Raw genomic sequence first — 27,586 nt, 5'->3', positions numbered from 1 at the left:
ATTTGCGCTTTTGTCAAATAGTTGTCAAAAAGTCATTAAACCCCAGCAAGATAACGTTATATATACACAGACTTGGAGGTGCTTGAATAAAGGCCTATAATTTCAGTGGGACTCCTTTTCTGTCATCAAAAGCTATTTATATTGGAATAAAATAATGCAATAAATATATTCAAAACAACAAATGTGACACCAAAATGACAATACTTTTTGTCATGACTTCATCAAGACATAAATCAGGCATTAATCAGCAGTGGGGGGTTTTTGTGTTTTTTTTTTTTGGGGGGGGTGGGGGGGAGGATAGAAAGGTATAATGAATTATGGTGGTGGTGCACAGTGGTCAATTGGGCACATTTGTGCAAATAAAGCACGGCACGTCTACATTTTGGCAACATTATAATATAACACTTAGTAAGTATGCAGGTTGACAATGTCTCTATAAGAGCCTTGAACACCAGCAACTGTATACTTTTTATTCAATTCAGACAAGTAGCATGTCTAAGGATACCTACAGCACAGGCCACACTGTCAGCTATGATAATGTAGAGATGTGCCCTGGGGACAGCGCTGGGGCAGCTTGTCTGTCCCCAGCGCTGGGTGCGTGGCGGCGGCGGGTGTCCGGTGCAGGGATTACCCTTTTCCCTGCACCGGACCGGAGGCTGCGGAGGGCTTTGAATGTTGGCGCCCTCCGGGAGCCAATTGCGGCTCCCGGAGCGGCAGCCAATCAGAGAGGGACGCGGCGAGCCAATCGGCGCTCGCCGCGTCATAGGCCCCGCCCCTGGCGTCTGACGTCAGACGCCGGGCGGGAGCCGAAGGGACCGGCGCGCAGGAGCGCGAAGAAGCAGGACGCCGGAGAAGACGCCGCGCCGAAGAGCGGTGAAGAGGTCCTGAGGCCGCGGAAGAGGCCAGAAGACGCCAGGCCCCTTGAAGAAGATGTCCAGCGGCGGCTGGACGCGGAGAAGAGGCGGAGGCGCCGCTGGCCAGGACAGGTCAGCGGCAGAAGAAGGTGCCGGAGACCCTCGTATTAGGTGAGGCCTCAGTGAGGCTATCCTTCCCCCTCCCCTTTTCCTCCCTCGACCACCAGGGACGGGCATTAGGCCCGAGGGCACAATTCGGGCACTAGGCCTGGGCGCAGATAAGAGAATGGGGGCCATTATTTGATTAGGTGGTTTGGGCATTAGGCCCAAGCCACCCTCTCCCTGTGGCACCAGTTAGGCGGGCACTAGGCCCGGAGGCATATCAGGCAATAGGCCTGTGGGGCATTAGAGGGCATTAGGCCCTAGGGTATTTTGGCCAGCTAGGGATATCTAAAGGTGACGCTGGGTACTAGGCCCAGGTCACCCCGCGTGTGACAGGTTAGGCGGGCGCTAGGCCCGTGGGTGAAATCAGGCCTCCGGCCTGTGTGCAGCTAGGGGGCACTAGGCCCAGTGAATAAGACCCCCGAGGTGAGTACAGGTGGCACTGGGCGCTAGGCCCAGGCCACCCTGAGGTATAGGTAGGCAGGCCTGGGGCCCACATAAGGGAAGGTACAGGAGGTGGGTAGGCCGTGCGGCGCCCACCCCCTTTACAGCGGGAGGGATTTGAAGGGACAGCACCGTGTGATCTTGTATTCCGATATTGTGATGTATGTTGTTACCGTGCAGGGCAAAGTGTCTGTTTGTTTAAGTTGTGCATAGTTGTGTTGCACCACTCACACGAGCTAGTTTGAGGGCTCTCTCTATGTAGCTAGTGTAGCGGACGCACACTAGGGTAGTTCTTGGCCCTGCACGGCTGTTTCTCTTTGCCTCCTTACAGGGACCTGTAAGTGGAGAAGATCGGAGTGCAAGACTTGTGACGGTGAGTAGCATCCGTGTACGCTTGTCCCTTGTCTGTCCCCGAGCGCCGGAGTCGGGATTGCTCACGGACGTGAGAGTCCTTTTCATCACACTACGTGCGAGAGCGTGAGTGTGTGAAAGCTGGGTGGCTGAGGCTTTGTGCCAGTGATGACCTTTCACCCAACCGGTGAAGGTCGCGGTCAACCCTGGGGTATCCCCTGTTCCAGTGGAAGAAGGGTCGATACCCCCTTAAAGGTAAACTATTCTCTCCTCAGCTCGGTCGTCGGTCAGCTCCGAGAGGGAATCGCCGTGTCCGGATCCGATTGAAGATTGCCAGGTCCGTTGAAGGTTCCGGTACCTGAAGGTGAGAGAGAGCGGCGCCTGGTGAGTACCGAATTTACACCTGCACGGCAGCAGGCACCACCACACCGCAGCCGCACCTCTCACAATAATATACCTACCTAATGTCTATAGCACAGTAAGTTACAGGTCTTTGTGGCCAGAAAGGGAAACATTGCACAAATTACAGCTGTAAATTCACAGCGTAGGTGCTTTTACTTTAACAATTAAAGTTGTGCTTTTAAATTCTATGTATCACCAGCTCCTCGTGCCAGCTGCACAAATAGCTATGTACTGTGTGTTGTTATAGAGAAGGCAGTGCATGGCCACTTAGTTTAACAGCGCAAATACTGTCCCCAGCACCAAATGGGTGAGCAGCACATTAGCTACAGACACCACAACAGGGCATCCACAGCTGCATAGAAGCTGTCATTTATTAGATGGGCATCGGAAAGCTACATCTGATGTCTGTTATTCATCAAATACAAACAATTCAATGGAAGGAGTACTTCCATCAAATCGGGAACATTGATGGTTCCTAAGCTTCATCTTCCGATGTCCATCCCTACAGCCAGTGCCAGGCAGACTATTCCACCGACTAAGCTGGCGGGACCTTATGGGTCATTCAGCCGGCCGATGGTGTCGCAAGTGATCCCATGCTGGCTTTGGACTGCAGAATAATTCTAATAAACTCTGCAATATAACATAGAGTCAATTTGAGGTGCTTAACATAATTTCGGGCAAGAAATGTGGTCAAAAATATGGGCCCACCAACTTCGGGCAACACCTCAAATTTATTCTATTTTATACTGCAGAGTTTATTATAATTATTAGCAGTCTTTAGTATTTAGAGTGTGCCCTTACATTTTCCCTTTATTCTATGTTATACCAGACTCCTCCTGCTGCATTACAATATTTGTGCATTGAGGCTGCTTCCAGGTAAGCAGCACACTCAGTCCACATGTGAAGGCCCATTATTAATGTCAGTGTTAATAAATAAAGGTGTATTCAAAACTGTGGTTATAGTAAGACCTCTTAGGCTTGCTCACCTTATACAGCTGCGAATTCTAAGTGTCACTCCTTCCCGGCATGTACTGGAGCATGTGGTCCAAGACCCCCACTCTGTCCAAACTCCAGAGGATAAGTGAGGATTCCTTTCACTTTGCAGCTTCCTGTTTTCTGTCACCTATTTTTAGGAAATAATCAAAAACCCTTTTTGAGAGGTGGCGTGTGTCTGACAGAAGTGACATCAGGGTGCGTCTATCTAGAGAAGTATTGTCTCATATTATGTTACTTACGACTGACCTCAATGAACAGATAGTTTTCACTTCACTGAGCACCACACGGGTGTGGTATGAGGTGCCAGCGGCCGGGTCCCCGGCAACCAGCATGCCGGCACCTGGATCCCGACTGCCGGCTTACTGACAGCGGGGCGAGCACAAATGAGCCCCTTGCGGGCTCGCTGCACTCGCCACGCTGCGGGCACAGTGGCGCGCTGCGCACGCTATCTATGCTCCCACCAGGGGGGGACCCCAAGAGGGAGAAAAGGTGTTGGTATGCCGGTGGTCGGGATTCCCGCGCTGGTATACTGTGCGCCGGGATCCCAACCAGGGCCGGTTCTTAGTCTTGTGGCGCCCCGGGCAAAATATGGGGGCATGGCTTCGAATGGGGGCGTGGTCACGACGCTGAAAGAAGAAAAAAAAGAAAAAAAAGTATACTTACCATCCCCGTTCCTGATCCAGACCGCTTCAGACCCCCATCCGCCGGCGGCGCCGCTCTTCTCCTCTCTTCGATCTATGAGAGAGACGTTATTACGTCTCTCCCATAGAACAGCATAGACACTAGAGGTCAATTATGACCCCTAGTGTCTGTGCCACTATGCTGTGCGGTGCGCGATGACGTCATCGCGCATCGCACAGCAAAGGTCCTCTACATGAAGGGAAACTAGACCGTAGCGTCTAGTTTCCCTTCATGGAGAGGACCTTTGCTGTGCGGTGCGCGATGACGTCATCGCGCACCACAAAACTAAAGTCCTCTCAATGAAGGGAAACTAGACGCTACGCGTCTGGTTCCCTTCAAAGCGGTGGGGGCACAGCAGGGCACTGTGGGGGGCACAGTGGCGGATCTTGCCCTGGTGCGGCGCCCTCCGGATGGCGCCGGCACCCTCCGGAAGGCGGCGCCCCGGGCAAAAGTACCGCTTGCCCGTGGCAAGAACCGCCACTGATCCCAACAACCGGTATACTGAATACCACCCCACCACGGGTGTGGTATGAGGTGCCGGCGGCCGGGTCCCCAGCGGCCAGCATACCGGCGCCGGGATCCCGACTGCCGGCTTACCGACAGCAGGGCGAGCGCAAATGAGCCCCTTGTGGCAATGCTCTATTCATAAATTAACAGGATGGTTTTTACATGTAAACGTCCTAAACAGGAGATAGGTTTTAGAAGAGGACTTGAGTGAATTGTGATGGGAGTGAAGAGTTAGGCCATGCTGCACTGACGTTGAAGATCTAGCAAAAACAGTAACTGATCTAGCGAAACACTAGCTAAGCAACTCGTGGTCTCAAACCAGACAGGGGGCACTGTGACATGTCCCAAACTGTCTGACTATTGATTCTGGGCATCTTGTTGTGCCTAAGGAGCTCCCCAGAATATATAGCATATATGTTTAAGATCTAAAACACGAAAACTGAGAATAACAGCCAATTGCTTGTTATGACTTATTAGTATTTTCACTTTATTTGCATCTTTGTCTCTGCATATAGCTAATTGACTGACAGTGGAGCACATGGGGGGAAGGGGGCCGGGAGTTCTGAGTACCCATAATCCCAGAGAAAACAAGACTGCAAAAAAACATGAAGCCCTTCCAAGTGCCAGGGTAATAGTTGAGAGTGAAAAATAAATGAAACATTACGGTAGAACTACAAGTCACAACAAGAGCTGGCAGTCATTGAATGCTTGAACATGCTGCCATGTGTGGGACTACTTGCTTATTTTGGGCTGTCGTCTCATCTCTCCTTTGATGTCATACTTCAGCAGGCCCCCTGTGGTGGTTGAATTTCAGTCGTCTAAGCAACCTTGATGTAAATGAAAGGTGTACCCATCTGGCATACAGGGACCTCATTACAGTAGAAGCTGGACCTCTCGAATCCTGCCCCAAGTCAAAATTAGCAGTCTTTTCAAGGGAGCATGCTCTCTGGACTGATCACGACTTCTGGCAGAACATGACCGACCTCTAGCAGTGAGGATGCCCTGCAAAAATATTAAGCAAGCAGATAGGGCAACCACCTGCCTTTGATCAGATGAAAGCCCTGGTAACCATAAGTACTGCAGTACTGGTGAGAGGGGATTCAAAGCGTATTTAACCTAAAATTTTAAATGGGCACCTTGCTTTCACCACACCCGAGTGTCATTCCTCTTAATTTGGCAGGCTCCTTGAGGACTATTATGGTTCATAGATGCAGTCCTCCTCCCTTCCCTGCTTCAATCAGTCTCCCTCCATAAACTTCCACTTCATGAGAAAAGGAAGGTTTGCAGACAATGGAAATTATAGCAACACTGTGGGGTATATTTACTAAGGTCCCGATTTTGACCGAGATGCCGTTTTTTCTTCAAAGTGTCATCTCGGTAATTTACTAAGCAAAAATCACGGCAGTGATGAGGGCATTCGTAATATTTTGGAAGTCCTAGGAAAAAATCACGAATCAATACACCATCGGTCAAATACGCCTGCAATTTGGTAGAAATCGGGAATTTACTAAAAAGTGCAAAACACAAACACTGCCGACAATAGCCAAACACTGCCGTGATGAAATACAAATCGTGAAAAAGTGCTAAAAAAAAACAGACCTGCTTTTTTATCCCGTGTTTTTCAGTGGGAAGGGGTGGGAAATGTTATAATTTTTCAAAAAAAAAATGCGTGGGGTCCCCCCTCCTAAACCAAACCAGCCTCGGGCTCTTTGAGCCGGCCCTGGTTGCAAAACTATGGGGGAAAAATTGACAGGGGTTCCCCCATATTTAAGCAACCAGCACCGGGCTCTGCGCCTGGTCCTGGTTCCAAAAATACGGGGGACAAAAAGCGTAGGGGTCCCCCGTATTTTTGAAACCAGCACCGGGCTCCACTAGCTGGACAGATAATGCCACAGCCGGGGGTCACTTTTATACAGTGCCTTGCGGCCGTGGCAAAAAATATCCAACTAGTCACCCCTGGCCGGGGTACCCTGGGGGAGTGGGGACCCCTTCAATGGGCTGCGGATGGGGGGCTGATAGCCTTTGTTGAAAGTAATGAATATTGTTTTTAGTAGCAGTACTACAAGTCCCAGCAAGCCTCCCCCGACCCTCGTGTGAACATAAGGTAAGTATGTGTATATGGTGGTGTGTATGTATGCATTAAAGTTATACTTTCAAGGTGTGTGTGTAATGTCTTTATTGGGGTATTTTTTTAGTAGTAGTACTACAGGTACCAGCGGGCCCGGTTTTCCGCCGCATGCTGGTACTTGTGGTTCTCCAAGTACCAGCTTGCGGGGGAGGCTTGCTGGGATTTGTAGTACTGCTACTAAAAACAATATTCATAACTTTCAACAAAGGCTATCAGCCCCCCATCCGCAGCCAATTGGATGGGGGGGACAGCCTCGGGCTTCACCCCTAGCCCTTGGGTGGCTGGAGGGGGGGGACCCCTTGATTGAAGGGGTTCCCACTCCTCCAGGGTACCCCGGCCAGGGGTGACTAGAGCCCGAGGCTGGTTTGGTTTAGGAGGGGGGACCCCACGCAATTTTTTTTTAAAGTTTAAACATTTTTTTTTTTACAAGGTGCACAATGAAGCCCAGCACGGATCTCTCAGATACGGCCGAGATTCATTGTATTAAAGTCGGCAGTGTTTTACAAGTCACTCACGTAAAACACTGCCTAAAAAAACGAATGACATCGACATCGGAAAAACCGAAAATGCAGAATACGGCAGCTTAGTAAATTAGTCGTAATAAATTCAAAAAGTTGCATATTTACACTTTCGATGTCATTCGTGATTGAACTTTGACCTCAAACGGAAAATTACGGAATGTTAGTAAATTTACCCCTGTGTTTGAAAGATGCCTGGTAAGAAGTGACAGAGGCTGACATTTTCGTATTGGTGAGAGTCAGACTATTCCCAAAGAGTGAGAGTTTGGTTCTGCAGTTGATTGAGATGACTATGGGGGTAATTCTGAGTTGATCGCAGCATCGCATCAGATTTGTTAGCAGTTGGGTAAAACCATTTGCACTGCAGGTGGGGCAGATGTAACATGTGCAGAGAGAGTTAGATTTGGGTGGGGTGTGTTCAAACTGAAATCTAAATTGCAGTGTAAAAATAAAGCAGCCAGTATTTACCCTGCACAGAAACAAAATAACCCACCCAAATCTAACTCTCTCTGCAAATGTTATATCTGCCCCCCTGCACTGCACATAGTTTTACCCAACTGCTAACAAATTTGATGCTGCGATCAACTCGGAATTACGCCCTATAACCTTCCTGGGTATCTCAGTTACTTCACAGAAATCAGAGATCACAGTTATCTGGAGAACTCACTTTTAAGCCACTCAATTACATTAGCAAAGTGGCTGGAGAAACGTGTATCTACTGTTACAGTATTATGGGGGTCATTCCGAGTTGTTCGCTCGTTGACGATTTTCGCTATGCTGCGATTTGTTGCTAAATGCGCATGCGCATGGTACGCAGAGCACATGCGCTAAGTTATTTTACACAAAACTTAGTAGATTTGCTGGTGTTCGTGCGGCGCTTTTCAGTCGCACTGCTGATCGGTGAATGATTGACAGGAAAGGGGCGTTTCTGGGTGGTAACTGAGCGTTTTCCGGGAGCGTGCTAAAAAACGCAGGCGTGTCAGGGAAAAACGCGGGAGTGTCTGCAGAATCGGGGGAGTGGCTGGCCGAACGCAGGGCGTGTTTGTGACGTCAAACCAGGAACTAAACGGACTGAGCTGATCGCAATCTAGGAGTAGGTCTGGAGCTACTCAGAACCTGCAAGAAAATATTTAGTAGCAATTCTGCTAATCTTTCGTTCGCTATTCTGCTATGCCAAAATACACTCCCAGAGGGCGGCGGTCTAGTGTTTGCAATGCTGCTAAAAGCAGCCAGCAAGTGAACAACTCGGAATGACCCCCTATGTTGGGAATCCATAATCTCTTCATCATAACAAGTGATTTGCTGTATACCTTAGCCATAATGTCAAACTAATCATTAATTCCACAAAGTTATGGAAGTAAGCAGGAATTTAGCAGACAGGATGGGTTGGGTATGATATCCTGGCACTCAGCCTACAGATGGTCAGAATGCAGCAGCCGCATCCCAACATTCAAAATCCAGACAGATTTTGATAAGTATTGTAATCCTAATCCTAACCCATCTTTCCGGCAGCCTAATCCTACCCTTCCCCTCCCACAGCCTAACCTTAACCTCCCCTCCCACAGTTTAATCCAAACCCTCCCCTCCCACAGCCTAATCCTAACCCTCCCCTCCCACCGCCTAATCCTAATCCTCCCCTCCCACAGCCTAACCCAAACCTCCCCTCCCACAGCCTAATCCTAACCCTCTCCTCCCACAGCCTAACCCAAACCTCCCCTCCCACAGCCTAATCCTAACCCTCTCCTCCCACAGCCTAACCCTAACCTCCCCTCCCACAGCCTAATCCTAACCCTCCCCTCCCACAGCCTAATCCTAACCCTCCCCTCCCACAGCCTAATCCTAACCTCCCCTCCCACAGCCTAATCCTAACCCTCCCCTCCCACATCCTAACCCAAACCTCTCCTCCCACCGCCTAATCCTAACCCTCTCCTCCCACAGCCTAATCCTAACCCTCCCCTCCCACATCCTAACCCAAACCTCCCCTCCACAGCCTAATCCTAACCCTCTCCTCCCACAGCCTAACCCAAACCTCCCCTCCCACAGCTTAATCCTAACCCTCTCCTCCCACAGCCTAACCCTAACCTCCCCTCCCACAGCCTAATCCTAATCCTCCCTTCCCACAGCCTAACCCAAACCTCCCCTCCCACAGCCTAATCCTAACCCTCTCCTCCCACATCCTAACCCAAACCTCCATTCCCACAGCCTAATCCTAACCCTCTCCTCCCACAGCCTAACCCAAACCTCCCCTCTTACAGCCTAATCCTAACCCTCCCACAGCCTAATCCTAACCCTCTCCTCCCACAGCCTAATCCTAGCCCTCTCCTCCCACAGCCTAACCTCCCCTCCCAAAGCCTAATCCTAAACTTCCCCTCCTGCAGCCTAACCCTAACCCTCCCTTCCTGAGTCACGCAGCCTAACCCTCCTCTCCCAAATCCAGCAGCCTATCCCTAACCCTCCCCACCTGTAGCCTATCCCAAGCCCGCCCGTTGGCAGTGGTGGATTTCCCACTAAGCACGTGCGGCACGCGTTGAGGGGTAAACTTGCTAGGGGCGGGACAGCATGCTCCCCTGCATGGGAGCCCTGCTAGGCCACTGGCCAGATGAGGCAAGGTGATTCTTTTTTGTTTTTGTCATTACAACTTATTTTTAGATTTTGTAATTGGCTGGGGCAGGGGCGGATTGGCCATAGGGCTTGCCAGGAAGACCCCCGGCAGGCCGACGTGTCTGTGGGGCCAGCTCTGTGTGTTGTCATATAGTAGACTGACCATATTATCCTTATGACCTGGGACACTCATGAATTACACAGGTTCTGTGGCTGGCTGACTACAAGCCTGCATGTCACCTGGTTTTAAGCAGACACAGAACCTGTGTAATTCATGAGTATCCCAGGTTAAAGGGATAATATGGTCAGCCTACATGTAGCCCCACACCCTACATGACAGGCAGTCCTCCGCACTCAGTACACTGCATTGTCCCCATTCAGTCTGTTATTCCATTTAGGCAGTACAGCAACTTTGCCATTCAGTGATGATGCCATGGATACACAGTGTGTTATGCCCCTTGTGCTGGCCATGTCGGGCCAATCCTACAAAATTTTACAGGACCACTTTTAGTTCCCAATCCTTCCCTGGCCACAGACACAACTGCACCAAAAGATGCAAGGAAGGCTACAATTATGTACAATCCTGCCCTATGAGGAGGGATCCCACCACCCTCAATAGACCACACCCACTCATCAGACCACACCCCCATTAGGGCTGCTTCAATAAATTTCCCGGGCTGTTTTCCATCCCAATCCACCCCTAGGCAGGGGCACTGGTCAGTAAATGTGGTGGTGGTGGTGGTGGTTGGGGTGGGGGGGATTTTGAGGTCTGGGCTGCCTTGACAGTCTGAAAGCATCAGTACCATCTCCAAAATGAAGGGTGCAGTGATGCAATAGGGGGCGACCAATGATGTTGTGCCTAGAGGCGACCTGTTTCCTAAATTCACACCTGCCTGTTGGGATTTTGAGCATCGGCATGCTGAGTGCCGGAATATTGACTGCATCCTGACATCAAGATCTATAGCAGTATGATAAAGTTTTAAAGTTGCCCAAAGCTACCAATCAGCCTCTGGCATTTAAGCCTGTCATTTATCTAGCACAGTATTTTAAATGCTAAAAGCTGATTGGTTGCTTTGGACAACTGTTCCATATTTCTCCCCAAAGCATGATACATCTAGCCCACAGTGCCACCTACACTGGAGATGTAGCTATGTAAGGGAACCCCCAGTGTGTGATCACAGCAGCCATATTGTTATTAAACAATCATTGCTCAGCATACACATGTAAGGGCCCTTTTTCTGGTGTGTTGTTTCTTTATCTGTTTATGTTCAGAACACAGATGTGTGAGACCCTACGTGAGTCCCAGCTTGCGATACATATAACATAATGTGACAGAGAGGCAGCAGCTGAATCATGTAATCAGATAAAAAATGACTCGGATGATATGAGGTTTCCCACACTGCTTACTGGCCTCAGTCATTTTAATTTGCATCTCACACGGTCAGGTTGTAGAAGGCAAAGATATGGGATATGACGGTCTTCCTATCCACTTACATTCACATTCATTAACTCTTTTCCTGTACTAACCTCCAGTTAATTTCCCATTAAAATATTGGGAACTGATTTGACATTTCTGTTTCTTTAATCCTGTTATATAATAAGTGTTAAGCCACAACCCCAAAAGTAAGTACCATATAATGGGAGACTACACGATATTACTTGCAGAGCTGAATGTAACATAATACATAGTAGCCAGTGATTAGAGGTTGCAAAGGCTGAACGGGGGCTCTCCCTGTACATTAATATAGAAAACCTTTTGGTTTCTTCATCAACAGAGAACAATGAAAAGCTGGAGAGAGAAACGTTTTACAGCTGCTGAAATGTTACATTATACTGAGTGTGTCATGGTTTAGTTGATCAACTTGCTTCATCTAATTTATAAGGCGCCACAAGTGTTCCGCAGCACCGTACATACAACACACATTAGAACAACACAGGGTATACAGTAGAGATGAGCGGGTTCGGTTTCTTTGAATCCGAACCCGCACGAACTTCACTTTTTTTTTCACGGGTCCGAGCGACTCGGATCTTCCCGCCTTGCTCGGTTAACCCGAGCGCGCCCGAACGTCATCATGACGCTGTCGGATTCTCGCGAGACTCGGATTCTATATAAGGAGCCGCGCGTCGCCGCCATTTTCACACGTGCATTGAGATTGATAGGGAGAGGACGTGGCTGGCGTCCTCTCCATTTAGATTAGATTTAGAAGAGAGAGAGAGAGAGAGATTGCTGTGATACTGTAGATTAGAAGAGAGTGCAGACAGAGTTTAGTGACTGACGACCACAGTGACCAGTGACCACCAGAGACAGTGCAGTTGTTTGTTTTATTTAATATATCCGTTCTCTGCCTGAAAAAAACGATACACAGTCACACAGTGACTCAGTCTGTGTGCACTGCTCAGCCCAGTGTGCTGCACATCAATGTATTGTATATAAAAAGCTTATAATTGTGGGGGAGACTGGGGAGCACTGCAGGTTGTTATAGCAGGAGCCAGGAGTACATGATAAATAATATTATATTAAAATTAAACAGTGCACACTTTTGCTGCAGGAGTGCCACTGCCAGTGTGACTAGTGGTGACCAGTGCCTGACCACCAGTATATTAGTAGTATTGTATACTATCTCTTTATCAACCAGTCTATATTAGCAGCAGACACAGTACAGTGCGGTAGTTCACGGCTGTGGCTACCTCTGTGTCGGCACTCGGCAGGCAGTCCGTCCATCCATAATTGTATTATAATATATACCACCTAACCGTGTTTTTTTTTTCATTCTTTATACCGTCGTCATACTAGTTGTTACGAGTATACTACTATCTCTTTATCAACCAGTGTACAGTGCGGTAGTTCACGGCTGTGGCTACCTCTGTGTCGGCACTCGGCAGGCAGTCCGTCCAACCATAATTGTATTATATACCACCTAACCGTGGTTTTTTTTTCATTCTTTATACCGTCGTCATACTAGTTGTTACGAGTATACTACTATCTCTTTATCAACCAGTGTACAGTGCGGTAGTTCACGGCTGTGGCTACCTCTGTGTCGGCACTCGGCAGGCAGTCCGTCCATCCATAATTGTATTATAATATATACCACCTAACCGTGGTTTTTTTTTCATTCTTTATACCGTCGTCATACTAGTTGTTACGAGTATACTACTATCTCTTTATCAACCAGTGTACAGTGCGGTAGTTCACGGCTGTGGCTACCTCTGTGTCGGCACTCGGCAGGCAGTCCGTCCAACCATAATTGTATTATAATATATACCACCTAACCGTGGTTTTTTTTTCATTCTTTATACCGTCGTCATACTAGTTGTTACGAGTATACTACTATCTCTTTATCAACCAGTGTACAGTGCGGTAGTTCACGGCTGTGGCTACCTCTGTGTCGGCACTCGGCAGGCAGTCCGTCCAACCATAATTGTATTATATACCACCTAACCGTGGTTTTTTTTTCATTCTTTATACCGTCGTCATACTAGTTGTTACGAGTATACTACTATCTCTTTATCAACCAGTGTACAGTGCGGTAGTTCACGGCTGTGGCTACCTCTGTGTCGGCACTCGGCAGGCAGTCCGTCCAACCATAATTGTATTATAATATATACCACCTAACCGTGGTTTTTTTTTCATTCTTTATACCGTCGTCATACTAGTTGTTACGAGTATACTACTATCTCTTTATCAACCAGTGTACAGTGCGGTAGTTCACGGCTGTGGCTACCTCTGTGTCGGCACTCGGCAGGCAGTCCGTCCATCCATAATTGTATTATAATATATACCACCTAACCGTGGTTTTTTTTTCATTCTTTATACCGTCGTCATACTAGTTGTTACGAGTATACTACTATCTCTTTATCAACCAGTGTACAGTGCGGTAGTTCACGGCTGTGGCTACCTCTGTGTCGGCACTCGGCAGGCAGTCCGTCCAACCATAATTGTATTATAATATATACCACCTAACCGTGGTTTTTTTTTCATTCTTTATACCGTCGTCATACTAGTTGTTACGAGTATACTACTATCTCTTTATCAACCAGTGTACAGTGCGGTAGTTCACGGCTGTGGCTACCTCTGTGTCGGCACTCGGCAGGCAGTCCGTCCAACCATAATTGTATTATAATATATACCACCTAACCGTGGTTTTTTTTTCATTCTTTATACCGTCGTCATACTAGTTGTTACGAGTATACTACTATCTCTTTATCAACCAGTGTACAGTGCGGTAGTTCACGGCTGTGGCTACCTCTGTGTCGGCACTCGGCAGGCAGTCCGTCCATCCATAATTGTATTATATACCACCTAACCGTGGTTTTTTTATACCACCTAACCGTGGCAGTCCGTCCATAATTGTATACTAGTATCCAATCCATCCATCTCCATTGTTTACCTGAGGTGCCTTTTAGGCCCGGTGTTTGTGTCGGCCACTAGGGTCGCTAATCTTACTCACACAGCTACCTCATTGCGCCTCTTTTTTTCTTTGCGTCATGTGCTGTTTGGGGAGGTTTTTTTGGAAGGGACATCCTGCGTGACACTGCAGTGCCACTCCTAGATGTGCCCGGTGTTTGTGTCGGCCACTAGGGTCGCTAATCTTACTCACACAGTCAGCTACCTCATTGCGCCTCTTTTTTTCTTTGCGTCATGTGCTGTTTGGGGAGGGTTTTTTGGAAGGGCCATCCTGCGTGACACTGCAGTGCCACTCCTAGATGGGCCCGGTGTTTGTGTCGGCCACTAGGGTCGCTAATCTTACTCACACAGCTACCTCATTGCGCCTCTTTTTTTCTTTGCGTCATGTGCTGTTTGGGGAGGGTTTTTTGGAAGGGACATCCTGCGTGACACTGCAGTGCCACTCCTAGATGGGCCCGGTGTTTGTGTCGGCCACTAGGGTCGCTTATCTTACTCACACAGCGACCTCGGTGCAAATTTTAGGACTAAAAATAATATTGTGAGGTGTGAGGTATTCAGAATAGACTGAAAATGAGTGTAAATTATGGTTTTTGAGGTTAATAATACTTTGGGATCAAAATGACCCCCAAATTCTATGATTTAAGCTGTTTTTTAGTGTTTTTGGAAAAAAACACCCGAATCCAAAACACACCCGAATCCGACAAAAATAATTCGGTGAGGTTTTGCCAAAACGCGTTCGAACCCAAAACACGTCCGCGGAACCGAACCCAAAACCAAAACACAAAACCCGAAAAATTTCAGGCGCTCATCTCTACAGAACTTAACATCACAGAAACTAAAACAGAGCACAGGTAACAATTAGCATCACAGTTCTCAGTGCACAATACAGTTGAGGTGTAAGGAAACAAAGTAGTAATGAGCATACCATACCTCCCAACATGACCTCCCAAGGAGGGACAGAACGCTCCGCTCCTGGACCACCCCCCCAATCCATGACTATCATCACATGTGGTCAAACACCTTTCTTATCCATTAACCTGTTTATGTTGGAGAGTGTTGCGGTGTTGGATAGGGATGTTAGTCCACACAATGGCACTTAACCAGGATGATTGGTTATAACAGAGATAACAGCTTGTAGTATATAGAAGATGTTCTGCAGCACAGGGTAGACAAGGTGACACACTCAGCAGAGCAGAAGATGCACATCAGTGTAGTTGTCTCTCCCAGGAAGAACTCTCTCAGACTGTGCACTAAGCACCTCCTCCTGCACTGAGCTGACACTAGGAGGGAAAACACTAGAGCAGGGAAGCTGCCTCTAGTGCTGGGAACTGAGACAGACCACAGAGTGATCCACTGTCTAACAGGTAAAAACAGGTGACGGCAATCACAAACTAAGAAAAGTGTCCAGAAGCAGTGCACCCCGTCCCTCCTGGAGAGGGCCATGCCGGGTAGCATGGCATACTTCTGGGGGCGGGCAGCTGTTGGAAGAGATGAACAGTCACAAACAGGAGGTAATGCAGGTATAGACAGACACTGAGTAGGAGAGAGCTGTAATTGAAGTGCAAGAGAAGAGGGCTGTGAGAACAGGAGGGGAGAGGGCCCTGCTCCAAGGAGCTAACAATCTAGGGGGAACTACATAACTACGTAATGCTCTGTGTGATAGATAAAAAACTAGAGGGTAGGCTAAAGGGGCCATGATTGTGTGTGTACAGGATCAGATTGTGTAAATCATTGCCAAGATACATTTACATGTGTGGGCCTTCTGGCCTCATAACCAACATCTGCTAAGCTAGACTAGTGTGGTAAGAAAACTAGTTGATTGTGTAGGTTTATTTGGGTGTGGTATAGTATGTCGACATTCAGAACACCATCAGCATAATGGCGACATGATCTTAATGCCAACATTTCACATGTCGACAGTCACAATATTGGCAATTGTAATAACTCTATGAAATAACTTTTTGCAGTTATATAAATTTTCTATTTTACTATTTGAACACTGGATGAAGTGATGAGCTGTGTATAAACTCACTAGGGACTGTGTACATGAGTGTACAAGTAGGAGTGACAACAATTGTCCTGCTGCCAGGAACAGGCTCTTCTGAGAACATAGGCTTGCAGCTGCAGATCACAATGGTTTTTAGCAGATTTTTTGTTGAAGGAAGGGTAGGAAATTATTCCAAAACCTCTTTGCTCAATACATCATCAGTAAGTCATGTGACTGTAGTTGCCATGGAAAACCTATAATACTAAGTAAACTTTAAATCATTTCTAGCTGATTAAATGAAAAAAAAAAAAAAAAAAAGTAAAAGAAATTTAATGACTTCATTGTGTCTTCTTATAAGCAACCTTGGTTGTTTATGTTAGTGAAACACACCCGATTGGACATTTCTTGTTTGTTCTGTTTATTTTCATAAAATTTGCTCTGAATTTTGTAGAATGCAAAACAATGTTTAGCATCAACCAATGGATACTAAACTTGTCATCGGATGAGAATAGGAAACTGAGCGATGAATAGTTGCGATGGCGGATAAACAATTATTCTGGCCCCTGGGATCGTAGCAGCTTAAGGAAAGTTGCAGGGGAGGGAGGGGGGGAAGGGACGAGGTCGGCAGTAACAGACAAAGGACATGGTTGGGGGCAGAGTAATAAGGGAATTGAGGTAGAGGCTGCCTTTCCCTGCTCACAGAAGCATATTTAAGGGGGGAGCGAGAGGCCAGGGCAGGATTAAAAGCAGAGAATCAGTGAGTCTGTGCATACTACCAGCAACACCTCCTAACCTCCCTTTGTTCTACCTGGCCTTATCCTGCATATATAAGAAAAGTCTACACCTCTTCCCATCAAGGAAAGCCTGCACAATGGTCAGGACAAAGCGAACTAGAGAGGCCCCACAATGCTATCATGATGCAGCCTGCAACCTGCGATGGAAGAGGATTCTGGGTGGCCAGGAGGATGACTTCATACCTAGGACGATGGGCACAGATGCGACCAGCGGCAGCCAGACGGGAGAAGCGCCACAGAGCAACCAGGACCGCCGGGAACAGCAGGGAGCATCAAGGCGGAGCGGAGGAAATGTGCTCTAGATCATCAGTTTGGGGTGGGTAAATTCAAGCTGCCCTGTCCCACCGGGCCCTTCTCTCACCCCAGCACCACCCGCATAGCCATTTAGTAGAGCCCTTCCGCATACCCCAGGTCTGACACTCTCCCCGGTCCTGCCCACTTCCCGTATCCAAGCACTACCTCCGCAATCATCCAATCAGCCATTGGAACACCCGCTAGGGCCGCAAGCCTCCTCCAGCCTACCCAGCATGGCGGCCATCTTCACCCTCCCCTCAGCGGCTGTGATCCGCCAGTTGCTACAAGTAGCCCCCTTTCCCACAGCATCGGTCGTCCCTCCCTTCCTTCTGTACAGCATCTGGCAAGTCGCTGCCTTCCCTCCGGGCTTTGCAGAGGTCACCAGACCTTCTTTACACATGGCCGCCTACCCCTCGCCCACAGCGACATACTAATGATGATGCCACTGGTCAGCCCCCACAACAGGCTCCCATCCCAGCGGGGGCTGGTTTGTGCACCCTGCACCCCCTCCCCCCGGAGCGGTACATCACCTACCCAGCCACTCTGCTGGCCCACCCCACCTGCATGGCAGAGGCCTCCCTCAATACTAATTGCAGGCACCCATCCCACGCGTATATGTGGCGGCCCCACCTGCCCATGCCACATATCCCCAGCAGCTTCCTGGCCATCACAGCCAGCCACCGTCCACCCAGTACAACCAGCAGCTGCCAGCCACGTACTCCCCACAGCCATAAGCCCAGCTGCTGCCCAGCCAGGGCAGCCAGCTGCCGCTAGGCCCATATGCACAGCAGCTTACTGACCCGCTCGCCCCATACACCCAGCAGCTGACCACTGTGCACCCGGCAGCCCACCACCCAGTACGTGTCACCCCCGCCAGCCCCCCAGGTCCATCCGATGGTGCCCCCCAGGCAAGCAGCCATCGCAGCCCCCCCCAGCAACTGCCAGCCCATGTACAAGGGGATCTGGTCGGCCACTCCTCATAGCCACAGATTAGCGGACACAGCACGGGGAGTGCGCAGGCAAGGCGAGATCTTGCACAGGGCATGGGAGCTAATGATTTTGTCTCCCCAAGCTCAAGTTCTCAGAGAAGCAAAGGCATGGAGAACGGACAGAGGTCATCATCCACGCGGGCGATGATGCCGGGCAATCAGAGGCCGGGGAGTCAAGCGGCGACCAAGCGGACAACAGTGATGGTAAATCAGACACAGGGTCATTCAACTCTGACACGGATTAAGACAACAGCCACAATGACATAAGCGCGTCAAACCCAGGGCAAGCTAAGCTGATCAGAATGTTTAAGCAATTTAAGAGAAAACAGCGGGTACAGCAGAAGCCAAGCAAGAGAAAGGCTAAGAAGCTAGACCCAGAGGAGTCACACACATGCGCAACCACTATAATTGACAGGGTAGTGCGTAGCAAGGTCAGGAAAGACATCTGTAAGGGAAAATGCGTAGACATTTTTGCAATAACAGCGGAAGCCAAGAAAGCAAGCGACCAGGCAGCCAGTAAAGGGCCATGGGCGGAAGCTGCATAGAAAACTTACACAAGATGGATGAATGCGATGTATAAGTTTGCAGCATGTTACGTAAAAAACAGGCCAGAGGAGCATATGAATGTCTTGAAATACATGAACATGATACACAACATGTATGAGAATAGCAAAGTAAAGACATTAGGCTTTAGGTCAAAGGACATAGAAGTGTGGCTAGAAGTCACACAGCCAAAGAGGATGGCAAGCTAACGAAATATGGGGGCACCGCAGGGAGGCCTAGCTCACAAAGGCAAGTGTTTCACGTACAATGGTATCCAGTGCGAAAGGGGCGAGCATTACAAGTCAAGCACACCTGTATGCATTATGAAAGTACGCACCCAGCAAAGAACTGCTTCAAGAAGGCCAAGGAAGTGCCAGGGGACAGGGCAGGCAGGGCCCTGGGCTGTAAGTAAAGCCGCAACCCCAATAAACCTAGAAAGAATGCAGAAATGGCTAGGATGGTACCACAACAAGGGGGATGCGCAGTTCGTGACTATGGGGTTCAGGAAGGAATTCAGGTTACCCATTGAAGGGGAGGTAGAGGGGGCAATTTTTCAGCGCAATCTGAAATCAGCTTCAGAATTCTCCCACATTGTGAGGGAAAAAATAGACAAGGAGATAAAATTGTGGTGCATAGCAGACCCTTTCTCTTAACCCCCTATTCAACAGCTGATAGTGTCCACAATAGGGGTGGTCCCAAAAAAGGTACCGGGTAAATTCAGGCTCATACAACACATGTCATACCCAGAAGGTTAATGGTGCGATAGACAAACAACAGTGCAACGTGGTCTACCAATCACTTGATGACGCGCTTAGCATGGTTAGAAGCTGTGGGGAGACTACCGTGATAGGAAAAACTGACATTGAATCGGCATTGAGGATCCTTCCCCTGCACCCCCATAGCTTCAGGTTCATGGGCCTGAAGTGGAGGGGGACTTTTTCATTGACCGTTGTTTGCCTATGGTGTGCGTTCTTCAAGAGAATTAGCACATTTCTGCATTGATGCAAAGAAGCAGGGACTGGCATGAAGACGGTAGTTCACTACTTAGATGACTTCCTGGTAGTAGGCCATGCATATACCAGTGAATGTAAACAGTTGCTCAGGTCAACGCAAGCGCTATTCTACACGTTTGGGGTGCCCATAACATCTGAGGGGCCAACTACGGGTCTCTCTTACTTATACCCCTTTCACATTGCAAAAATAACCCGGTATCGGCACGGCATATTTCCATGTCGAAACGGGTCAGTGTGCGATGTGAAAGCACTTTGGCCGAATTAGTGGGTCGTCTGACCCGGTAATTCAACCCGGTAAAAAAGAAGGGTTATTCCCGAGTTGAATACCGAGTCAGGTGCAGTGTGAATGGGAGCCGAATGGGAGCCGTTTTGATGCGACACGGCTCCCATTCACAGCATAGGGAGAGCCGGCGCAGGAGATGAGCTTATCTCCCAGCGCCGCCTCCACCCCCACCCCTGCTGCGCCCCCTCCCCCCCCCCCCCCCCCCCGCTGCTATGGCAACCGACCCGGTATATTGCCGGGTCGGAAAGCAACCAAAGCAGAGCAAATGCCGGATCGCACCCGGTAAGGACACGTTTCTCTTACCGGGTGGGATCCGGCATTTGCGATCTGAAAGCGGTATTAGGCATAGAAATACATGCAGAAGGCAAAGCATGCCGCCTCCCAGAGTACAAGGTGTCTAGGCTCAGGATTCAAATCAGAGAATTCACAGTAGCAAGGAGAATAACTCTAAAGCAGCTCCAGTCACTGCTAGGACTAATGAATTTTGCCTGCAGGATAATACCCATTGGAAGAATCTTCTGCAGAAAGTTAAAAAGGGCCACAGCGGGGGTAAGGAAACAGCACCACGTTGTCAGCTGAGCTAAAACAGGACTTGGGGGTGTGGGTCTCGTTCTTGCAGCATTTCAATGGTATTCGCATCTGGCCAGCGCCGCCAGTATCTAGCAGGAAGCTGCAGCTATACACGGACGCAGAGGGGGCCGGAGGCTTCGGGGCATTCCTGGAAGGTGAATGGTGTGCGGCCCCATGGCCACAGCAATGGATCAGTAAGGGGATGATAAAAACTTGTTATTAGAATTGTTTCCAATAGTGGTGGCTGTAGAACTTTGGGGAGACAGGCTAGCAAATAGGGAAATAATTTCTTGGTGCGACAACTTAGTAACAAACAATGTGCATCCTCACCCCCGGCAATCAACCTGGTCAGACACATGGGGCCAAATGTAATAGACGGAGAGTTTAAGAAAGTAAGAGATTTGGTAAGGTTTTGCAGGTTATTTTAAAGTGGCAATCATTTACACTGCAAAACCAGGTTGATCTTGCTGTGTAAATGATTGCCACTTCTAAAAAAAACCTGCAAAACCTTACCAAATCTCTCACTTTCTGAAACTCTCACTCTATTACATTTGGGCGGCCCCTAGTCTTCTAATGTCTACACCATAACATCAACTTTAGGGCATACATGTGCCAGGCGTGGACAACACAATGGGGGTCATTCCGAGATGTTCGCTCGCTAGCAGTTTTTAGCAGCCGTGCAAACGCTAAGCCACCGTCCTCTGGGAGTGTATCTTAGCTCAGCAGAAGTACGAACGATTGCATTGCAGAACGGCTACAAAAAATATTGGCCCTCATTCCGAGTTGTTCGCTCGCTAGCCGCTTTTCGCAGCAGTGCACACGCTAAGTCGCCGCCCTCTGGGAGTGAATCTTAGCTTAGCAGAATTGCTAACGATTGCATTGCAGAACGGCTACAAAAAAATATTGGCCCTCATTCCGAGTTGTTCGCTCGCTAGCCGCTTTTCGCAGCAGTGCACACGCTAAGCCGCCACCCTCTGGGAGTGAATCTTAGCTTAGCAGAATTGCGAACGAAGTATTCGCAATATAGCAAAAAGATTTTTCTTTGCAGTTTCTGAGTAGCTCGAGACTTACTCTTCCAGTGCGATCAGTTCAGTGCTTGATGTTCCTGGTTTGACGTCACAAACACACCCAGAGTTCGCCCAGTCACTCCCCCGTTTCTCCAGCCACTCCCGCGTTTTTCCCAGAAACTGCAGCGTTTTTTCACACACTCCCATAAAACGGCCAGTTTCCGCCCAGAAACACCCACTTCCTGTCAATCACACTACGATCAGCAGAACGAAGAAAAAACCTCGTAATGCCGTGAGTAAAATACCAAACTTCTTAGCAAATTTACTTGGCGCAGCCGCAGTGCGAACATTGCGCATGCGCAGTTAGCGGAACATCACACCGATGCGAAGGAAAATAACGAATGAACAACTCAGAATGAGGGCCATTGTGCAGTTTCTGAGTAACTTCAGACCTACTCAGCGCTTGCGATCACTTCAGACAATTCAGTTCCGGATTTGAACATCACAAACACGCCCTGCATTTGCCCAGCCACGCCTGCGTTTTTCCTGGCACGCCTGCGTTTTTTTAAGCACTCCCTGAAAACGGTCAGTTGACACCCAGAAACGCCCACTTCATGTCAATCACTCTGCGGCGCCACTGCGAATGAAAAGCTTCGCAAGACCTTGTTTGAAAATACATTGGCCGTTGTGAAAGTACGTTGCGCGTGCGCACTGCGCCGCATACGCATGCACAGAAGTGCCGGTTTTTTACTTAATCGCAGCGCAGCGAACATTTTCATCTAGCAATCAACTCGGAATGACCCCCCAATAGCCGATGCCCTGTCGCATGGCAAATGAGGAACCTTCAGGGAGGCAGCGCCTCAGGCACAAAGGGCTTAACCAGGGCGCAGGCTAGAACAGCGCTAGCAGCAATCGCCTTCTTTTCTAAGGTGTCAGGTCAAGAGGATTGCACAAGGAGTTTTACAGTCAACAGAATGATGAGGGGGTCGGGAAGGCAGAGCCCAACCAAGCCAGACACCAGGCATCCTACAACAGGACCGATACTGCAACAGTTGCTGCAAGCTGCGGTGCAAGTATGCAGTGGGGAATACGAGGTGGCATTGCTAAGGGTCGCATTTGCTATGGCATTCCACGGCGCCTTCAGGATAAGTGAGTTAGTGGCATCTTCAAAAAAAAATGCATCACATCTGACATCTTAGCAAATTGTCTCCATTAGTGGGTCAGTAGTGGTCTGCAAGATACACCAGCAAACAACAGACCAACAAAGTAAAGGGAAGTGGTTAACCCTACAGGAAAAGGGGGACATAACCATATGCAAAGTGTGACTGATAAGGGAATATATGGGGCACAGAAGTGAGGGGGGGCAAGTCTTCCTATCCCATGTCGACACATCCCTGCTAACCATATACCAGTTCAAAACCCTGTTTAAGCGCTGCATCGCGGCAAGTGGTTTACAAAAGGAGGACTATGGCATGCATTCTTTTAGAATTGGGGCGGCCACTGTGGCAGCGGAGGCCGAGTGCTCAGAGGAAACAATCAAGAGCATAGGCAGATGGCAGTTTGCGAGCTACAAGAAGTACATTCGGCAAACAAAGCAGAAGATGCAAAATAACACCTTACCCTGCACAGAGGGTCACCCTGGAGATATCTTCTCGCCAACATTGATTTTGGGAGACGCAAGGGATTTGCCTTTTTCCCTCCTTAAAAAAAGGGCCAGGGCTAGCCACAGACTCAGGGAGGTTTTGGGTTTTACCTTCCGCCGGAGCACCCTCTGCGCATACTTCTTACCCTTCCCCTAACATACCTTTACCCTCTACCTACAATCTTATGCATCTCCAGCATCCATTCACTAGGTATCTCGCACAATGGCAGTTTGGGGGGGACACAGGGTCACCCTTTAAGGGGGATTAATTGTTTGCATGTCCCTTACAGGGGGGAAGGAAGAACTGGTAAAAAAAGGGAGATTTATGGTAAGACTTACCATTGTTAAATCTCTTTCTGCGAGGTACACTGGATTTCACAGGGAATAACATCGGGGTGTAGAGTTGGATCTTGATACGAGGCACCAACAGGCTAAAGCTTTGACTGTTCCCAGGATGCACTGCACCGCCAAATCTATATCCCCGCTTCCAGGCACTGGAGCTCAGTTTTGTTAACCAGTCCAATGCAATAGCAGGTAAAAGAGACAACAGTAATTAGTAGCCACAGATAACCACATTCTTACGACAGGAGAAGGTACCAGTGGCTAATGCCATACAAACACAAAGACGCTAAGTGTGTCAGGGTGGGCGCCCTGTGGAATCCAGTGTACCTTGCAGAAAGAGATTTAACAATGGTAAGTCTTACCATAAATCTCCTTTTCTGCAGCAGGGTACACTGGTGGTATTCCACAGAGAATAACTTCGGGGATGTCCTAAAGCAGTTCCTCATGGGAGGGTACGCACTGTAGCGGGCACAAGAATACGGCATCCAAAGGAAGCATCCTGGGAGGCGGAAGTATCAAAGGCATAGAACCTGACATATCGTGCTGTGGCTCCCTCACCAGCCTGTTGGTGCCTCGGATCAAGATCCAACTCTACACCCCCGATGTTATTCCCTGTGGAATACCAGTGTACCCTGCTGCAGAAAGTCTGGATACTCGGACACTCTTACATACACTGGGTGGCCAGGGCAGCTGCAGAGAAGCAACAGGGCTCCAAGTCTGAAACAGTGAACATCCGATGGCTGAGTCAGAGGGGTATGAGATGGAATGGCATACGTGCAAAGGTGCACCAAGCGGAGAGGAGATTTGAACCTCCAAGGGTCATCATAATTCACCTGGGCGGCAATAACATAGGTAGGAGGAAATCCATAGACCTGATACATGGTATTAAAGCGGATCTGGGATACCCAATAGACAGGTTCGAGGGAGCAAAAGTTGTATGGTCCAATATAGTGCCCAGGAGGCTATGGTCTGATCCCCTTGGGGGGCCAGTGCTGGACAAAGCCAAGAGGAAAATCAATGCAGCAGTCGGCAGGTTCATTGTTTCACAGAGGGGCAGCATAATCAGACATGAGCCAATTCAGTTTTACAGGCCACAATTATGCAGAGCAGATGGAGTACACCAATCAGAAGCAGGCCTAGAGCTGTTTAATGCGCAGCTGCTGGAGGCAATAGAGGCTTGTTAGGGTCACAGTCGGCGTGGCGGGCTATGGTTCAGGTGGTGTTTTGTTCATATGTTTGTAAATCCAGTCATAAGGACACAGAGACATGTGAGTTCACTGCTGTCTGTTTATTTCATCACCAACTCCAGACACACTGCACACTGGACCACCCACTTCCCAGCATCCCCCTGGTCCCAGGGACCATCACTGAAGATTCAGGCTTACACAGATTAGTAAGGGAGTGTCTACAAATATTAAGCATTCTAATACACTAACATCACATCCTCTTTTCTTTAAAGATAAGCCCTATACGCTTCAATGCAACAATTAACAACGTCATATTAAGAACATCATCTAACACGTTTCAATGAGTCTCTCAGGCAGGGCTGCCATCAGCAATGATGGGGCCCAGGACTGACAAATGAAGCAGGGCCCCCCACCACAAACAGTGCCCTATTGCCTGCCCCCCCCCCCCCCTGCATTCCCCAAACTTACATTTTGAGGGGGCCCGGGAGGATTCAGTGAGGATCGGGGACATGGTCAGCTGCCTGCGCACCAACAGTCAGCCACAGTATGGGGGAACAGAGGATGGAGCCGCGGCGCTATTCTTAATCTTACTAGACTGATAGCCGGCCGTGAGCCAATCGGAGCTCACGGACCGGCAGCCAATCAGGAGCTGCCGAATTTGGCAGCTCCTGATTGGCTGCCGGTCCGTGAGCTCCGACTGGCTCATGGCCAGCATTGTAGTAAGAATAGCGCCGCGGCTCTGTCCTTCTGAGGCTGTCGTGTGCGGGCAGGAAGATGACATGGCCCCGAATCTGAATGCTGCCACACGGGCCCCATCTCAGTACAGGCCCGGGACTGGAGTCCACACCGACCCCCCTTGATGGAGGGCCTGCTCTCAGGTCTGCGTATTTCCCTTTTGGGCCTTTCATACACAGTCTGTGTTTCATCGACCATGTTGGACCTTTCAAGAATCGTGGTTGGTTCACCATTATCAGGATCATCATACATGTCAGATGAAGGGTATTCTTCAGTCATGTTGTCTTCATTATGGTTAGGTTGAGATCTTAAATCCACCCGATTTCTTCTTACTTCCGTTCCACGCTCTGTACGTATAGTATAAGATCTTGGTGCTACTTGTGCTTGCACAATACCTTTCTGCACCCAAATACCTTTCTCGTGATCTCTGAGATGGACTTGGTCACCCGATTTTAGATCAGATAAGCTTTTTGCTCGCCTGTCATGGAACAGTTTCTGTTTCGCCTGTTGACGTTCCTTACTCAGTCTGACCAACGCTGAGTTTATGTGTATTGAGCAGTTCATCATGTATCGGGAGATTTGCTCTAATCCTCCTTCCCATCAGCATTTGTGCAGGAGAAAGTCCATCCTGTAAAGGTGTACTGCGGTAGATTAAAAGACTTTTGTAGAAATCTTCTTTACCTTCTTGAGCTTTTTTCATGAGATTCTTTACAGTTTTTACTGAACTTTCCACCAACCCATTTGAGCGTGGATAGTGGGGACTTGACGTAGTATGGACAAATTCCCACTCATCAGCAAATTGTCTAAATTCAGCACTGGAAAACTGAGGACCATTGTCAGTGAACACTTCCATAGCAACACCATGCCTTGCAAAGATTGACTTCATGCAATTGATTACGGATTTACTAGTAGTTGTATGTAGTGTCTTCACCTCAGGGTAGTTAGAGTAATAATCAGTCACGACAATGTACGTTTTCCCATTACAATCAAACAAATCTGCGCCAACTTTCTGGTACGACCTCTCTGGCACTGCGTGAGGACTCAGTGGCTCGACTCGTTGTTTCGTTCTATACGTAAGAAATAATTCACATGTAGCTGTAGTCTGTGCTATGTCTTGGTTCATTCTTGGCCAATACATAACTTCACGCGCTCTCCGCTTACATTTTTCTTCTCCTAAGTGGCCTTCATGTATCTTGCACAGCATAGTTTTTCTTAGTCGTGCAGGTATTACAAACCTATTGTCTTTGTAAATAATACCATCGACAACTGTAAGTGTTACGTTCCTGGTGCTCAGAACAAGAGAGATGTTGCGTAGTGAGTCCAGAGCACCAGAACGTGATGCTGAAATAAGGTGTGGTATAGAAATAGCCCCTAGCAGCCTACCTCCATTGTTTCACCCGTGTGGTCAGTTCACGCCTGCGTGACTATGGTTTCTTGGGCCCACGGCTGCCGCGTTTGAAGCGCGGATTAGGTCTGCCCAACTCCGATGCCCCCAGGTCTTAGAGTGAGACAAGGCGTGAACCGAGACAGTATAATAACAAGGGGACCTCTAACTAAAGCAAACAGAAGGCTAGGGGCTACTAACAACCCTAAAACTAAATACATGTGCGGCACGCCACCAAAGGAAAAGAACAACAAAGGAAATGCTGTCCACACGCCGACACTATACTGTTGTGTACCGGCGGTGACAGCATATGCAGAACCCTCTGCAAAACACCAGTAACAGATATAACCAAGGAATACAGCGGCCTAGGCCGACGGACGCGGCAAAGCCGCTACTCACGGAACCGGTACAAATACTGGCAAACGGACAGGAACCCCCAATGTAGCCGACACAGGCTCTCAGAACCGGAGGAAAGGCAGAATCCCAAACGACAGACCAGTGGACACCAAGAAGCCAGATACTCGACCAGGCGCAGACAAAGCCACAGGACTTCTGGACAGGAACGCTTCACGGCAGGACATGGGATCAGACACTGGATCAGACACTGGAACCGACACTCAGGAACCGACACTCAGGAACTGGCAGGAACTAGCTCAGAACTCAAGAACTATCACCGGCGTCTGTGTATTGCACTGAGCCAGAATATAACAGAGAGCCCTAATTAATTATGTCATGCAGCTGCCCTGTTGCACGACTCCAAACTGACA

At 48.8% G+C, this 27,586-nt stretch overlaps 1 protein-coding gene across 2 annotated transcripts in view; it reads right to left on the bottom strand.

The window, feature by feature from the left end:
• LOC134900568 (ADAMTS-like protein 5) overlaps positions 1–27,586 on the bottom strand; it is a 186,505-nt gene that overhangs the window by 101,155 nt on the left and 57,764 nt on the right. The window contains exon 3 of one of the 2 annotated variants that reach the window (XM_063914249.1): positions 3,200–3,336. The exons of the other annotated variant lie outside the window; for it this stretch is intronic. Coding sequence (XP_063770319.1) covers positions 3,200–3,336 — 137 coding nt within the window. The remainder of the gene's footprint in view (positions 1–3,199; positions 3,337–27,586) is intronic. 2 annotated transcript variants of the gene reach the window in all.

This window comes from Pseudophryne corroboree, chromosome 1 (genome assembly GCF_028390025.1).
Source record: "Pseudophryne corroboree isolate aPseCor3 chromosome 1, aPseCor3.hap2, whole genome shotgun sequence".
NCBI lineage: Eukaryota > Metazoa > Chordata > Amphibia > Anura > Myobatrachidae > Pseudophryne > Pseudophryne corroboree.
This window is presented reverse-complemented; position numbering and strand designations above follow the sequence as displayed.